Raw genomic sequence first — 17,139 nt, 5'->3', positions numbered from 1 at the left:
TCAAAATCAGATACAGATGAAGTAACACTGTAAGATTACATTTGTTTGAATGCATTATTGCAAAAGCGATTGCGTGTGAATGTGCTGTAACTGTTTAAATCATGCTTCGACCCGAAAATATTAAGTAAAAGCACGCTAAACTCCTTGAGAACTAACCTATAACTTCCCGCTCGGTTATTGTCGTCATTGTAACCTTCTGATTTGAGAGATCCATCTGTATCAAGCTATAGTTAAATATGTTTAACGTGAATACTTGCTAAATATGCAGTTATATTACGGCCCGTTGGCATGAATTGTACTCGTGATGGAGCGGTGGTGGAGCGCTCTTGGAGCAAGTGAAAACCACATCCGTTCCTCGCTCCTGTCAAAATCACACCGCTCCACTCCACGCTCCGCTCCCACTCCACTCCGCTCACATACTCTGATATATATATATGTATGTATATATATAGTATAGGGTCCAATTCACACTAATAACTAGTTGCTTATTAGCATATCTATTATTAACATATTGGCTGTTTATTAGTGCTTATGAAGTACAAATAATGCATGACATCCATAATCCTACCCAATACCCTAAACTTAACAATTACCTTATAAACTTTTAATAAGCAGCAAATAAGGAGTGAATTGAGCCAAAAGTCATAGTTAATGGTTAGTTAATAGTGAGAATTGGACCTTAAAATAAAGTGTGACCATAATATATATAATATATATATTATTTTAAGAACTGTTCACTGAAAGGTTCTTTATGGAACCAAAACTGGTTCTTCTATGACATCATTGTGAAACCTGAAACCTTTATTTTTTTGAGTGTTTTCGAAATGATTTAACTGATTTTAAATTGGTTTGTTGGTTGGTTCTGTGATGTTAAATAATATTTTTGACTTTGACTTGAAACAAGATTTTAGTTGTTAGCACTTTTAGATTACTTTTTTCTTTTTCTTTTTTGGCCCAAGTCAAAATGAACTATCCCTGGGTTTTTATGGCAACCTTCAGTGTCTTTGGGTTCTCTATCATTCTGATTTCTCTTTAAATACTTGGAATATTATTATTTATTTATTTTTGCCAGCAAGCCTAAATCTTCAGAATGAGCAACCGTGATGCTTACGTTACCAAACACCGATAAATAATAATAATTTATAGTGATTCATATTGTTTAAAAAGTAGTTTTAAATATTCAGCTTTATTGTACTTAAGAAACATCTATAGGAGATAAACATTTCAGACAAAGTTCAGGCAGAGGGTGAACACATATATGGCACGCATAAGAGGCCTGATGTGAAAGATCGAAAAAGTGAAAGAATATTTATGGTTGCTGGGCCAGACGACAAAGTAACTGGAGAGGAGCATGCTCATAAAAAAGCACTCTCTCCCGCTCTCTTTTTTAACCTCCCTCTTTGGTTGGGCTGCTACAGGCTTACTTTGATGCTCATGCCGCTAACCTGCAGCATGTCAGGGTTACACTGACCATTAGTGTTAACAGTCATGTCAATGTCATCCCTGAGCTGACAACACAAGCTAACTTTTCTGCTGATGTACACAACCAAACATTTCAATGATTAAATATTATGTTTACTGGCTTTTATAGTATGTGCCAGTTACAACATATACCAAAAGCTTTGTGTCATTGGGAATACAAACATTATTAAATGTAAATTATTTAAATATCTTGTTCTGTATCAGCCAGTTCACAAAAGAGAAGGCTACACCATGCGATTCATCCTAGGCATGCAGGCAGTATGTTTCCATTTAACATCAAGCTTTATTTAGGAGGGCTACAGTCTTTAGCTGTGTACATTACACAATGCATAGCTGAATATCTGAAGGATTAAATACATGTTACACATCACCTCTGTATTTCGGGGTATGCGCACAATGCCAAAGTCAATTGTAATTTGATTGATATGTACACATGCTGCAATCTCATTATCTAGCTCTCCTAGTCTGACTTCGCAAAATGTTTACAAGACATTTTAAAAGACAAACTATTACTGAAATCAAACTTTCAAAGTGCATGTAACATGAGCAGTGCAATAAGGGCTATAAAGAAGTACCAAAAAGCATGAAAAGGCACCAAAAATGTTGACCGAGAGATCCTGACATGAGGATTTGGGGTGAACGGACACCAGAGAACGACTCCCTCAGGGATAACACAACGCTCACAGCAGCAGATATAGATCCAGATGTCAAAGGTCAGGCCTAAAAGACTGTGTGAGGTTGCTGGGATGTTAATTTGTGAGGTCACTTTGCTAGTATCATAAACTGTAAATGTAGGATCATAAGATCAGCCAGCTCCGGGTTAATATTAAACATTATAGGGCTACAAAGTGTATGAGTGAGAGAGAGAGTTTGGTTGCATCTAAAATAGTACTGTCACTTCTCTATGCCTTTTTCGGCTCCTGATGCCTTGACTAAAGACCGAATGTCTCTCACATGGCACGCACACTCACACATACTGTGACAAATGTCCCTAAACAAACATTCACAACTTTAGAGGAAGTGACAAACAGCCACATTAAACAAAAAAAATCACACTAACCTGCCTCACACCACAATACTAATGAGCTTATTCTCTAAAAACAACCTCACTACCACAAAAACACACAATTAATGTGAAACATAGCATGGCAACAGTCAATCGACTATATTGCATTGCAATATAAAATGTTTGCATCTAGCCCTAGAATCTTATAACCATTATTTAAAAATGGACCAGACATTTGAGAGCATCCCCGACACAATCTTTATTATTATTTCCCTGAATTATTTAAAAGTCATAGTATAGCAGGCGTTGCATTGGTTATAATGCATTTGCCTGCGTATTAAATGACAACGCATTACAAGTGGAAATCCCCGATTAAAGGCCGCATTCAAAGGGCGTTGCTCCATTGAGCGTCTTTACAATCACTGTTGTTGCGCTGTTAATGCTTTTATGTAGCTATGATCATCTCTGCTGGCCAGTGCCCTCCCTTGGTGTTGGAAGGCCGAAGACCGCCTGATCCTCTGCCTCGCTTGTGTCACGCCGCCCACCGCCCACCGAGCGCGTCGCTCCGGCCGCACCGCGCTGGAGAGGCCCGCGGTGATTGAAGTCCTGACCGCCTGTAGAGCGCTCGCTCTGCGGGAGAGGAGTTCAGGGGACGGGTGGAATAATTATTATGTTATTTAAGGGTGATTTACAACACAAGACCACGTTTGGTACTCCGTGGAACTGTTTTCCTGTTGCAGGTTTGCTCTAACTGATTGTAATGCCACTTGGTACATATTAAAGCCAATTGTTTTCATTCACGTTTCACATGCACCTTGTATTTAAAATGTTTTATAGGCTATTTAATGCCTTTCAAATTTAAGCAGCAAAACAAATATGAATTTTGAAATATTCTAATGAATGCATTGTATAAAGTTGTATACAAACACATGTGACAACTTTCCCCAGTCCAATCTAAAAAAAATACCTGTCTTGAAAAACAACCTTTCAGTTACCTTGTGTAATTTACAATTTTTCTTATTATGGTTTAATTAAGTGTGGAAACTGAAAGTATAGTTCACTTTCTCCAGACAACAGACACAGTCTCCCCTATTACTGGTTCAAAGATAAGAGTCATAAATAACAGAAACATATTGCTGTGATTTGCCCTGCAATAAAAACAATTACATGGTAATGGTTATAACGGTGAGTCTAACTGGCAGTTAGCATTATCAGCTGATTGCTACTTCATTGCATTTTTTTCTTATTTCTTTTCTACTTTCTGCAGCATAAAGTCTAAAGAATAAGTTCACCAAAAATTAAAATTAGGCTGCGTTTTACTCACTCTTGAAGGCATCCTAGGTTTATATGACTTTATTCTTTCAGACGAATCCAGTCGGAGTTATATTAAAAATTGTCCTCATACGTAATTCCCCCAAAACTGCTTCCATTTACAGCAGCGAGTGCAAGCTAGAGTCAAGTGAAGTGAACACCCACTGACTGCAATGACAGAGCTTGAAAGATCAAAGACCATTTTGAATATAAGTTCAACTGGATTTGTCTGAAAGAAGAAAGTCATGCCTCCAAGGGTGAGTAAAACGCAGCCTAATTTTCATTTTTTGGTGAACTAAAACTTTAAGAAACACAAACGAATGTCAATGCTTTCATTGTCATGCTAGTTGCATTTATTTTAAAGGAAGAAAGCACAAGTTTACATTTCAAGTAAATATTTAATTATGAGAAATTTAGTAGGTGTTAAATTTTACAGTTATATAGTATACCTGGAAATGTAAGACTTTTTGCTGTAGTCTGTAAATGTAACTTTGTATTATTTATTTTGCACCATGTACAGTATATCTTTAGCCTTTTAATATTTTCCCACATTTCAGGTGAAGTTGTCTTTCCTAAACTTTTATATCACTCTTAATTGCAGTGCAGTTTTCACATCCTATGCACTGCCGGGTGAGTTGTAACAGTTGGGTGGGATTGGTTATAACATTAATAGAAAACATGGGGTGTTTTCTATTCTATTAACATCAGGTGTTTACAACACATTTATTTTCTTCATAATCCCTTCGCCCAATTCAATTTCATTTCAAGTGTTTTAATACAAAAAAGTGAGATGTAAAAGAGCAAACAGATTTATCAATTGAAACAAGAAAATCTGCTGATAAATACTTGCTAAATGCAAATCAAATTACAGCTCAGAAGTTTTTCAACCTCTATGTATTTATTAAGGCCTGTGTGATCATTCACTCATTCATTCATGTAAATCTTTTATAATCTTACACATACACAACTTTAAGTGTCCCCACAGGAGGGTGGTGATCATGATGATCATTTCATACATTTTAAATGTAGGATTTTGACTCATTCTGGTTATTAAATGTTATGTTAACCTGGAAAATATAATGGTAAGTGTCTTCATATATAAAGATGGCAAGGGAGTTCGTTCTGAGAAAAGGTCTTTTGTATTTTTAATATAATGCATTTTAAAATGCGGTACAAGTTTACAAATACTTTTTGGTGGTATTGTGTAGAATATGTGACGCGTGTGTTGTGGAGAATAACGCATGACAATGCATGCTTCGAAACAGATCTGAGGCACATGCTAGTCAACCTATAATCAGATCAAATGATTTTTCACCAGAATAGCGATGATGAAACTTGGTAAACTCGGTATCTGTGTGTTTGTGTGTCTGTGTGTGTATGAGAGAGAGAGAGAGAGAGAGAGAGCGTTTTTCAGATAAAAACGAAAGCCTCTGCATTTGTAATGCGCGAAAGAGAGAGAGGGAGTGTGTGTGTGTGTGTGTGTGTGTTGCGCGAGTGTGTGCTATAAGGAGGTGGGGGTGAGAGACCCCGTTGTGTTTTGACCCCCTAAACAACTCTCAGTCTCCATCTCTCTCTCTCTCTCTCTCTCTCTCTCTCTCTGGTTTAAAGCTTCATCGCTCACTGTGGAGAGACGCATTTCGCTTCATGGACGTCGATAGAGCGGAAGGCACGCGACATCATCTCAAACGCGCCGCTAATGCTGGATCCTCGGCCCGCTCCACGCTTCTGCTGCTGCTGTCTTATTAAGGTGGGGTATCTTTACGCCTTCTCATCATACCCATAATATAACCCGATTTCCATAACCATAACATTTACGTGGATAAATAATTTGTTATTCGTTTAGTATGCGTTTATATATAATATTATTATAAGCAATTCTCATTCACTCTAGAACACTTAAGCTGCTATTTTGGTGGATATTTTTAAAGTGAAAAGCAATCTTACCTACTGTGCTCGCATTTATTTCATGATGCCCCAAATGCTTAGGACCAGAATTTGAATATGGTATCAGTAAATGATTGTGTCATAATGCATGCTTAGTTTTGTTCAATTTTTTTATGCTTTAGTTCTTGTGGAGAGTGTGTCTTATCTGCCGCTCTGGTGTGTGTTGTCATCCGTCAGTGAGTGTGTGAGCTCGGCTTCCGTATCGCATGGAGAAGAGGGTAGGTCCTGTTTTTCCCTTGATTTTCTAGGTCCATTTTTTTATTTAATTTTTATTTTTTTGCTACTTTGATGCAAAGGATGCTATCATGTGAATAACCAAAAACAAATTGATTAACAATAAGCATAACTAAATATAATAACTATTGAGATGTACAAGCAATGTGTAGTCACAATCCAAAAAAATAATTCTTAATTTGTAATTGTTAGATTTTTGGCTGACACTTTATAATAACTTTCAATCCAGCGTCCCAGTCAGTAATAAACATTATTCCATTATGTGATGCCTAATTGATGCTCATTAGGTAATGCTCATTCAAATAGTATAAAGTAGGCTATCATTACAATATCATTTATATATTTTCATGTAGGCTTACATTTACTTGAAAGAAAACTGAGTTTACAAAGGTGATTATACACACAGCTACTTAGTTTTATCCTTATTATAATCAATTACATGCATTCAGAATAGCAATAAAAGGCAAACATCAGATGGAGAAGTGTAGGGAAACAGCATACAGGCCCTAGTAAGGGAGATGAAGTCAGTAAGTAGGTCAACTCTTGTGCTACAGTGAGCGGCCAAATGGAAATTCTTGTTGCTTTCTGTCTACTTCCAAATGGTAATTATGATCCTATTAATTTGGCATCGCTCTGTTCAATCTCAAATATAAGCTCTTTTATCTGTCCCTGCAATATCCTCATCTGTCAGATTCAGTTACACTGATTGGCATTTTTTATTTTTTTTTTGCCTGTAAAAGCCTGTTAGATTTGAAGTTTATATATATATATATATATATATATATATTTATATACTTCAAATCTCTCTCTCTCTCTCTCTCTCTCTCTCTCTCTCTCTCTCTCTCTCTATATATATATATATATATATATATATATATATATATATATATATATATATACATATATATATAATATTCTATGATCTTCTACATTACGTTTGCACCTTTAAGGTTGTGAAGTACACATTCTGTTTTCTTTAGAGAAAGCAACGCTGCAGCATACACAATTAAATGTATTCTGTTCATGTTTAAGTATATTTAGTTTTAAAAAAAAACTCTACTGCTTTTAATTGATTGTAGTTTTTTCTATATAATAACCTTACTCATTTACACTACTAATCATCAAAAACATCACAGTTTGATTATGTTTCTGTCAACAGAAAGAAAATTAATCAAACATTGGTTTTTATATATGTAAAAAAAATGTGTTCTGCATGTTTATGTGTTTTACATATTTTTAAATACTCACATTTTGTCCGTCTTTACAGTAGGCATGCTTAATTTGAACTCAGAACGTATTTTTGGTTAATCAGTTTATTATGAATTGTGGTGTCCTTAATCTTTAGTTAGATATTTATTGTTTCAAAACAGAATAATTATTGGAAATATTTTAAAGACCATGAATATGGGAATATTGCAGTTTCAGAGTTAAATGAAATGTTTCATTCCATGGTAAACACATATGGGGAAATAAGTATATCACACATGTAAATATGGAGTTTATATGCTACAGAAAATCCAGATTATTTACAGATGTTTAAATTACACATTACATTTTTTTTTCTTTTTTTTCTTTTTTTGTCAGAATGTACGTCCCTGAGGTGGCTTACATTAAGTCATATTGTTAGTGATACATATAATACAACTTCCATCTCAATAGTGTGCAGTCATTGGAAATTGCTTAAATGAAATGTATAGTTGTGCAGTGAGAAATAAGAGTTTTTTTCTTGTTATTGATTATTCAGAAAGCATAGTGTAAGTCTTTTTCCTCAGTGCTGTTTTTCTGATCATTTATCTGACTACAGCATTAATCAGAAAGCTGACTGTTAAACCACCTAATTAGTGTAAATGAAGGCGGGATGACTTTATGTATTTGTATGTAAGGCGGTTAATTATAAATCAGCTGGAAAGTTTTTTCTTTGGAGTTTATGTCCCTGGGTGAATGTTGCTTGGCGCTCTGAAAAATGGCACATCAAAGCCTCCCCGCATCCAGTGTTTATTAAGGAGGAGACACAATTAGCAGCGACTTCAAACAGGCTAGCGCTAGCTCACATACTCAAATGTACTGTCAGTCCTGTAGCCTATACACTTATTCATCATAATAACCCCCTCCCCCCAATCCCAGGAATTGTCTTATCTCTTAGATTTGTCTAATCATGTCCCTCCGTATCTAGTATGAGGAGTTGTTGCAGTACCCAGGCTCTGACGCCATGCCTGTGGGAGACTACAGGGATGCCATGAGGTCACTTCCTCCACCTCACTACGGCCACACTGTGCCTGACTCCCTGAAACACCACCGGGACCAGATCTACGGGTGAGAGTCTGGTTACTTTAACCATCTGTTACCTCCCACGAAACATGAACGAGCACTGCATTTGTTAATATACATAGCCTTCAGCCCTTGGTTAGTTCTGACTAGGACAACTATAGCATTATATGTGGTTTTTGTTAGAATAAAATACAGTAATATACTACTTTGTTTTTCTTTTCAGGTGAAGATTTTTTTTTTTTTTTTTTTTTTGCTAGAAACAAATAAATAAATAAATACATGCACAGTAGTAAAGGTGAAGTTTGTTATCTTTGCACCACTAGAGGCACCAAATGGAATTGGAATGGAAGTAATTACAATCTTCAGGTTTTCCAAACACTCCCATTGGTCAGATTAACTGTTATTCTGGCCCCAAACTCACTTCATCGGTGATGATTTAGGCTTCTCAGTCTCAAACAAAAATAGCAGTGTTTGAAATATGCCTCAGAACCATTTTATTTGCAATTTGAGGGAACGCCAATTTACAAGTAGTTTACTTATAATCCTCTATGTATTAAGTTGAGAAAGGAGAAAGGATATAACATCAAAGCAATGACACACTTCACCTTTTCAGAAAATCCAGAGTAGTTCTGACATTTGTGGAGGCATTAATTATTATAATTTTTAAAATAAAAACTCTCAATTTTAGGCAGGATTAGCTGTGTAGCATTTTCTTACTCTGCTGTGTTTTCTAACTTGGAGCATATATGTGTTTATTTGCAGTCATCCTCTGTTTCCACTTCTGGCTCTGGTATTTGAGAAGTGTGAACTTGCCACCTGCTCACCACGAGACTCGATGTCAAACTCCGCCCATCTCCTCGGCATGACCAATCACAGTGACGTCTGCTCCTCTGACTCCTTCAATGATGATATCGCGGCCTTTGCTAAACAAGTGAGGAACCATGCGTATTGACCTTAATGTCTTTTCAATTCCAATTCAGTTCTTACATTTAAATTGAATTTGCATTGAGGTTCTGAAAACAGGATGCAACTGTATATTTTGACTATAAAAGCAAAGTTTGTCAAGACGAAATGAATTTTGGCATGACAAAGGCTAAAAAAGTAAAGTAAAAAAAAAACCTGACAAATCCGACAGCTTATAGGCCTTTTCTACAAACAGAACAATAGACGGATTCTCAAATTCTTGTCTCAGACTAGTGTAACATAAAAGACAACAGCTTTGTCTTGTTCTGGGCTTTACTAGAGAAATACCTGCAGATTGCAGAAACATCAAGCATCAAATTCAGTATATGTTGATTTTTTTTTTCTGTTAATTATTTTAGATTCGATCAGAGAAACCTATCTTTTCATCGAATCCAGAACTGGACAATCTGGTAAGATATACACAAGCTTTAAAATAAGTGGTTTCCATGTAATTTTGTCAAGAGCACGACAGTTTTAACCATATGATCTCTTTGCACAGATGATCCAGGCCATTCAAGTCCTAAGGTTTCATCTATTAGAGCTAGAAAAGGTATGTATTTTCTCTCTTACAACATGCTTGTAAAGCTTACAATTATATTATCATGGAATATGTCCTCAAATAAAACATGGTACTATGTGTGTTTAAGTGATTTTTCTCATTTCTAATTTTTTTGCTATTTTTACTTTTTATTTAGTGTGTGATTTTCTTCAGTAAAAATCCTGTTATAATTTACTTACCCCAATTATTATTTTTTTTCATTTTCTTTACTTTTATTATTTTGTATAAAACTTTTTTTTCCCAATCGTCTCGTTATGTTTCGCCATACTCAAATGTGGCATGTCAAACTATACTATATGTTTACTATCAGTGACAGCTCTTCTCATAAATCGTTTAGCTTTTATTGTATTCGAAAGTGCAGCATGACCGTGCTATGAATTTTTAGCTTTATACAGTATGTCAATGAACCTGATATCTTCACTTGTCTCTCATAGGTTCATGACCTCTGTGATAATTTCTGCCATCGGTACATCACCTGTCTTAAAGGCAAGATGCCCACTGATTTGGTGCTGGACGACCGGGAGGGTGGATCCAAATCTGACATGGAAGATTTCACTGGCTCTTGCACCAATCTGTCAGACCAAGTAAGTCAGTAGACGTCTGACACATATCAGGGAGTTGTAGCGTGTGTGTGTCTGACTGTGCCTGTCTCTCCTGATCTAGAATCAGTCTTGGTTGCGAGATCCGGATGATTGTGTGTCGACCCCCTCGGGCACCCCCAGTGCCTCCTGTGGTCTCACCTCACACAGCGCAGAGAACTGCAGCGATGCCGGTACTTATCATTTTACACACACCGGCTATAGTGAAGTCTAGCATTTTTGCTGCATACTGTACTGTTTTATATCAATCTTACGGGAAATAACACTAGATTGCTCTATTCTTTTTCTATTATATTATTTAATAAACCCTTGCTACATGTACTGTATAGCACTTGTATATCATTGCTCTTTTGTTGATTTTGATTGCTTCCATTGTCCTCATTTGTAAGTTGCTCTGGATAAAAGCGTCTGCTAAATGACTAAATGGAAATATATGCATTGATAAATGTTGCAAGTTTGCATGTTTAACTCGACAACTGGCATCTTGTTGTCATCTTGGAAATAAAAAAAATGTTACTTTGGAAATATAATATGTTACAGATTACAAGTTACCCTATTCAAAATGTAACTAGTTGTGTAACTATTTCAATTACTTATTAAAGTAATGTATCTGATTACATTTGGTTACTTTTCTACATTTTCACATTTTTTAAGGGTTAACCTTACATTGATCACTGTCAGACTTTCAGAATCCTTCATCAGTTGAATTAATCTTTACGAAAGAAATCCATCAGATTTGTATGTGTGAGAAAATGTTCCAATCTAAGACACTTTGTATTCTTTAACATTTTCATATACTGTCATTTAATGTTACTGTAATTTAATTACAAGATGACAGTTACATTTATTTTGTAACTAATAACTAGTTACTCCCAGACACTGATAAAAACATTTTACATTTCCCATCCAATCCAACAAGATATTTCATTAGTCCTGTGTGTTGTTCTGTGTCAGGTGATGGGTTGGATGGAAGTGTGGCATCTCCCAGCACGGGAGAAGAAGATGAAACAGATAGAGACAGACGAAACAACAAGAAAAGAGGAATCTTTCCCAAAGTTGCGACAAACATTATGAGAGCTTGGCTCTTCCAGCACCTGTCGGTAAGAGAGAAAACAAACTCTTTTACAGTTAAAAACGTACTTTAACAAACATATTTCTTTTGTGTTCCATTGAAAAATAGCAGCATAAATGTGGAAACTGTGGTATTTTGGTATTTAATATTTAATATCCAAGAATGTATGAAATCTTCGATAATTAATATTGTATAGATGAGAACTGCTGAACTGAGCAATGCTTTATCTGAAGTTGCAATGAGCATATGGTAATTATGTGACGCTAATGACTAATGACGCTTCTGTAATTACAAATGACAGAAGATCCAGAGCTTACTAATAATAGCAAGAATAAAAACATTGTGAGTAATAATGCAACTAACAAACTGACTTGAGTAAATAAAGATATCATTAAAGGGTTAGTTCGCCAAAAAATTTAAATTATGTCATTAATAACTCACCCTTATGCTGTTCCAAACATGTAAGACCTCCTTTTATCTTCGGAACACAGTTTAAGATATTTTAGATTTAGTCCGAGAGCTCTCGGTCCCTCAATTGAAGCTGTGTGTACGATATACTGTCCATGTCCAGAAAGGTAAGAAAACATCATCAAAGTAGTCCATGTGACATCAGAGGGTCATTTAGAATTTTTTGAAGCATCGAAAATACATTTTGGTCCAAAAAAAGCAAAGACTATGGCTTTATTCAGCATTGTCTTCTCTTCTGTGTCTGTTGTGAGAGAGAGTTCAAATCAAAGCAGGATATCCGGTTCGCGAACGTATCATTCAGTTCACCAAATCGAACTGAATCATTTTAAGCGGTTCGCATCTCTAATACGCATTAATCCACAAATGACTTAAGATGTTAACTTTTTTTTTAATGTGGCTGACACTCCCTCTGAGTTCAAACAAACCAATATCCCGGAGTAATGCATGCACTCAAACAGTACATTGACTGAACTGCTGTGAAGATGAACACCGAGCTGAGCCAGATAACGAACAATAGACTGACTCGTTCACGAGTGAAGAACCGGTTGCATCGGTGTTCGGATCACCAGTAGTTCTTTCGGACAGTTCGATTCAATAAACCGGTTGAAGAAAACGGTTCACCAGTTCTTTTGCGCTCGACGTAATGGCTTCATTTGCGATGATTGTCCTTGATTCAAGCCTTCGGTTTACCCGCGCTCATAACATTAGCACAGAATCAGTTCATAATCAATCACCAAAATAATCAGTTCAGTTCAGACGCTCTGTGTGTCAGTCTGCTTCACACTGAATCACACATGCGCAGACGCATCAGGTTCACGAATCGGACGCGTCTGACAGAAACGGTTCTTGACTCATGAACGAGTCAATGTTTTGTTCATTATCTGGCTCGGCTCGGTGTTCATCTTCAGTTCTCTCTTCACAGCAGTTCAGTCAGTGTACTGTTTGAGTCAATGAATTACTCCGGGATATTGGTTTGTTTGAAGTCAGAGGGAGTGTCAGCCACATTAAAAAAGTTAACAGCTTATGTCATTTGTGGATTAATGATCATTAGAGATGCGAACCATTTAAAACGATTCAGTTCGATTTGGTGAACTGAATGAATCGTTCGCGAACCGGATATCCAGACTGCTTTGATTTGAACTCTCTCTCACACAGACATGGAAGAGAAGACAATGCTGAATAAAGTCGTTGTTTTTGCTATTTTTGGACCAAAATGTATTTTCGATGCTTCAAAAAATTCTAACTGACCCTCTGATGTCACATGGACTACTTTGATGATGTTTTTCTTACCTTTCTGGACATGGACAGTATACCGTACACACAGTTTCAATGGAGGGACTGAGAGCTCTCGGACTAAATCTAAAATATCTTAAACTGTGTTCCAAAGATAAAAGGAGGTCTTACTGGTTTGGAACAGCATTTTTGGGTGAACTAACCCTTTAAAGAGCATTCTCAGTTTAACTCAGAGATGCACAACAATAACTAGTGTTAAAGGGATGCTCCACCCCGAAATTAAGTTTTGTCATTAATCACTTACCCCCATGTCATTCCAAACCCATTAGTTCATCTTCAGAACACAATTTAAGATATTTAAGAGGAAAACTGGGGAGGCTTGAGACTGTCCTATTGACTGCCAAGAAAAATACAATGTCAAGGTCCAGAAAAGTATGAAAGCATCGTCAGAATATTCATCTGCCATCAGTGGTTCAACTGAAACATTGTGAATCGACGAGAATACATTCTATACACAAATAAAACAAAAATAATGACTTTATTCAGCAATTTATCTCCTGCGTACAGCTGAGATTCTCCCAAATGGTGCTACGGTGATGTGGAGAGACAAAGAAGAGACAAATTGTTAAATGAAGTCATTATTTTTGTTTTATTTGTATACAAAAAGTATTCTCATCGCTTCATAACATGAAGGTTGAACCACTGATGGCAGATGGATTATTTTGATGATGCTTTTCATACATACGGGTTTGGAATTACATGGGGTTAAGTGATTAATGACAAAATCTTCATTTTGGGGTGGAGTATCCCTTTAAGGAACTTATTTGAAATAGTTGTAGGTAAAAAAATTAAAATAAAAAAAAGATAAAACATAGTTATTTGAAAAATTATATTTGCTTAAAAAGCATTTAGTATGGTTATGTAAATAGGAAACCCCATCACTTTTATAACAATATTGTTGTGCTCTGATAATATAGTCACAGCACTAACCTAGACTTATTTGATCATGTATTACCGTTTTGTCCTCTCTCAGCATCCGTACCCATCTGAAGAACAGAAGAAACAGCTCTCCCAAGACACAGGTCTCACTATACTGCAGGTCAATAACTGGTTAGTAATCACTCTCTTTTACCACCTTTCTCATTGCATGCCATCATATTCACCTAGTTAAAATAATGAGCAATTTCATTCCAAGTTAAAATGCGTGTGTTTTGTATTTACATTTTTGTTCAGTATTTTAAAATTCCTGCAAAATGGATTCAAATGTCCTCATTTGGTCTACAGCTATACTGTTGAATTCATCAAAATAACTTGTGTTTGCTCTTGCCGTCTCCCCTCAGGTTTATAAATGCCAGACGCAGAATAGTCCAGCCAATGATTGACCAATCGAATCGCTCAGGTGAAATAGTTATCCTGGATTTGTTGGCTGATTGTACGATCATTCTAATTGTATGTAAACTAATATTCGTGGCTCTTTGCACTGAATAACACATATCTGTGTGTGTGTGTTTTTTAAATCAGGCCAGAGTGCTCCATACAGTCCAGAGGGGGCGGCTCTAGGAGGATATGGGTTAGATGCACAGACTCATTTAGGTCTTAGGACAGCAGGTGAGACACACACCACCAAAACAATGCTCCAGAGTCAATACTGGCTTTCATTCACTCTCTCTCTCTCTTTCTCTTTTGTCAGGACTTCAGGGAATGCCGTCCCTGCCCACAGATTACCCCGGGGCACTTCTGCCCCAACCGGCATACTCCCACGCCGGCCCATCCTTGCACCCCTACCCCGGCCCCCACACTGCCATGCTGCTCCATCCCCCACCCCACAGCCACCCCGCTGAACCTCTCATAGGACAAGGCCTTGACATACATGCCCACTAACTGAGAGCGGAGCAGGGAGGGCGCGCTGAACATGGGATGGAAGGGTACATTGTAAATTGACTTTGCAGTATCACAGCCCATCATTCTCACCAAACCTTCGGGGCATCACCGCGGTCGACACATAATGACTCTGAGAATGTCTTAAATGCACTGACCTGGCATCATAAATGTATCAAAACGCTCCCATGCAATGCCCATCTCAAATGCTTGACAGACTTGTTACATTCCTTAACCATTTATTGCTCTCTGATCTCCTCATGACAATGCTCTGAATGCACTGTATTTAGGACATCTATCTACTAGTTTTTATGCACACTGCTGCGTTTGATTGATATACCCACGTCTTCCTATGGCCTTAGGGGTGAGCTGAAATCTCCCTTAATCTAACATTAAGGCCTTCATTGCCTTTCTTGCCTTGCCTCCGAAAACCCTCTTGAGGAGCACAAACAGAAAAACACAGCATATACCTCCTCAGTCAGGACCCAACATGTCAGAAAGTCCTGAAATAGTCTTCTGAGATGAACAATTGCACCAAATCCTTACAACCTAACTGCTGAACATGGTTAGTGAAATGTAAGGGTGAAGCTCATGAAACCATGTCACGTTTCATCCCAAAATCAAAAGACATTTTGCACAAGAAACCTATTATTAGAAGAGAATTAGGAATCATTTCGCATTGTGGTCTCATTTCTATGAATTGCATTTTCCACAAAAATCTCATTGCTGTAATGCATCTGGATGTGTTTTTTTTTTCTTCTATTATTCTTAATAGTAATTTTCATTAGTTTCTCATATTACAGTAATACAGTAAAAAGCTTGAAAGACAAAAATCAGTCTTATTTTGATTTTGGGGTGAAACAGATTTCACAGACATGTTCCTGGTAGATTTTTTGAGATTCACCTGTAAAACGTCAAAGAGCCTCGAGTCTCTTGTCTTCCTAGCTGAGGGCCATATACATTTCTTTCAGAAGCCAGTCTCACTTTCCGTTTAACACATTATTTAATTTAATTTTTATGTTGTTTTTTTGTATTTATCTGTGTCATAACTATGGGTACTCCAAAACTTTAAAAACAAATATTCCGAGTGTCACGTTTATTTTATTTTTTTAATATCTCGATTTGATAAAGAAGTGAATATGTTCTTCAGTTATTTGAAGTTTATGTGAATGTTCATCTGCTGAGGTCCCGACAGGCACATTTTTGGTTTGCTCTGAAGGACCTGACTCACATTACCATCAATATTTCACCCAGTTTCATCACACGAATGAATACCAGAAGATCTGACGATACTTTTTGGAGATATGTTTTGACTTCAATCTCGGAAAACTGAGCTCTTTTTTGTCATTCCCCTGTCTGCATTAAAACATATTGTGACTGTTGATATTTTGATATTTCTGTTGATATAGGCCACAAAATATTACGTTCAAGCATTGACACAATGTTGCTTTTGGCCATTTAAAAAATGTAGGAATTAAAAGTTAATTTGATTAATGACCAATGCATATTTAATTAGGCACATTTCTCAATCCAGAAATATTTCTAAAGCACAACACACCCACCCCACAAATGGAAAAGTGAAAAAATAAAATAAATAAAATAAAATCTAGTCATTAATAATTTTTTGAGTTTAAATGAAATGAAACAATTAGAGACTAAAAGAGAGGACATTTGAATTTGAGAGAAGTGACATTTCAAGTAATTTAATAAAATCACCAGTTTATTTGTTTGTTTTTGGTATTTTGGGGGCAATTTTTATCTATTGTATCTCTTTGTTTAAAACGTGTATAAAAACTGAAATAAACTCCAGGCAAAATAAAATAAATAAAAGTTTCTACATGTGGGTTGGCTTTTACTTTCCTTGTCATCACAAATCTGTGCCAAAGTGTTTTTCATGCATCAGTGCTTTTCTGGCTCCATGTTCACCCCCATACATGCCAAGCAGCCTTGTGTGATTGATTCAGCCTGCAGCAGGGGTCAGAGTTCACTGAAGGGTTAACAGGAAGAGGCCTATCTCTCTGACCCCTTAAGGTCACCCAAGTCCCTCCACTTCAATTTCTTTCCTAATTTTTCCTGACCATAAATTAGCTTTTCTTCTCCTTCTGCTCTGTATTATATATAT

At 36.5% G+C, this 17,139-nt stretch overlaps 1 protein-coding gene across 1 annotated transcript; it reads left to right on the top strand.

The window, feature by feature from the left end:
• The first annotated feature begins 5,347 nt into the window (after positions 1-5,347).
• On the top strand, positions 5,348-16,514 carry meis3 (myeloid ecotropic viral integration site 3). Its single transcript, XM_026282871.1, has 13 exons — positions 5,348-5,546; positions 5,866-5,961; positions 8,151-8,290; positions 9,008-9,176; positions 9,568-9,618; positions 9,708-9,758; positions 10,202-10,351; positions 10,431-10,539; positions 11,321-11,466; positions 14,173-14,249; positions 14,480-14,538; positions 14,661-14,747; positions 14,830-16,514. Exons 2-13 carry the CDS (start codon positions 5,950-5,952, stop codon positions 15,018-15,020), a joined length of 1,242 nt encoding a protein of 413 aa, XP_026138656.1. The 5' UTR covers positions 5,348-5,546; positions 5,866-5,949; the 3' UTR covers positions 15,021-16,514.
• The last annotated feature ends 625 nt before the right edge of the window (positions 16,515-17,139 follow it).

This window comes from Carassius auratus, chromosome 15, assembly GCF_003368295.1.
Source record: "Carassius auratus strain Wakin chromosome 15, ASM336829v1, whole genome shotgun sequence".
NCBI lineage: Eukaryota > Metazoa > Chordata > Actinopteri > Cypriniformes > Cyprinidae > Carassius > Carassius auratus.
This window is presented reverse-complemented; position numbering and strand designations above follow the sequence as displayed.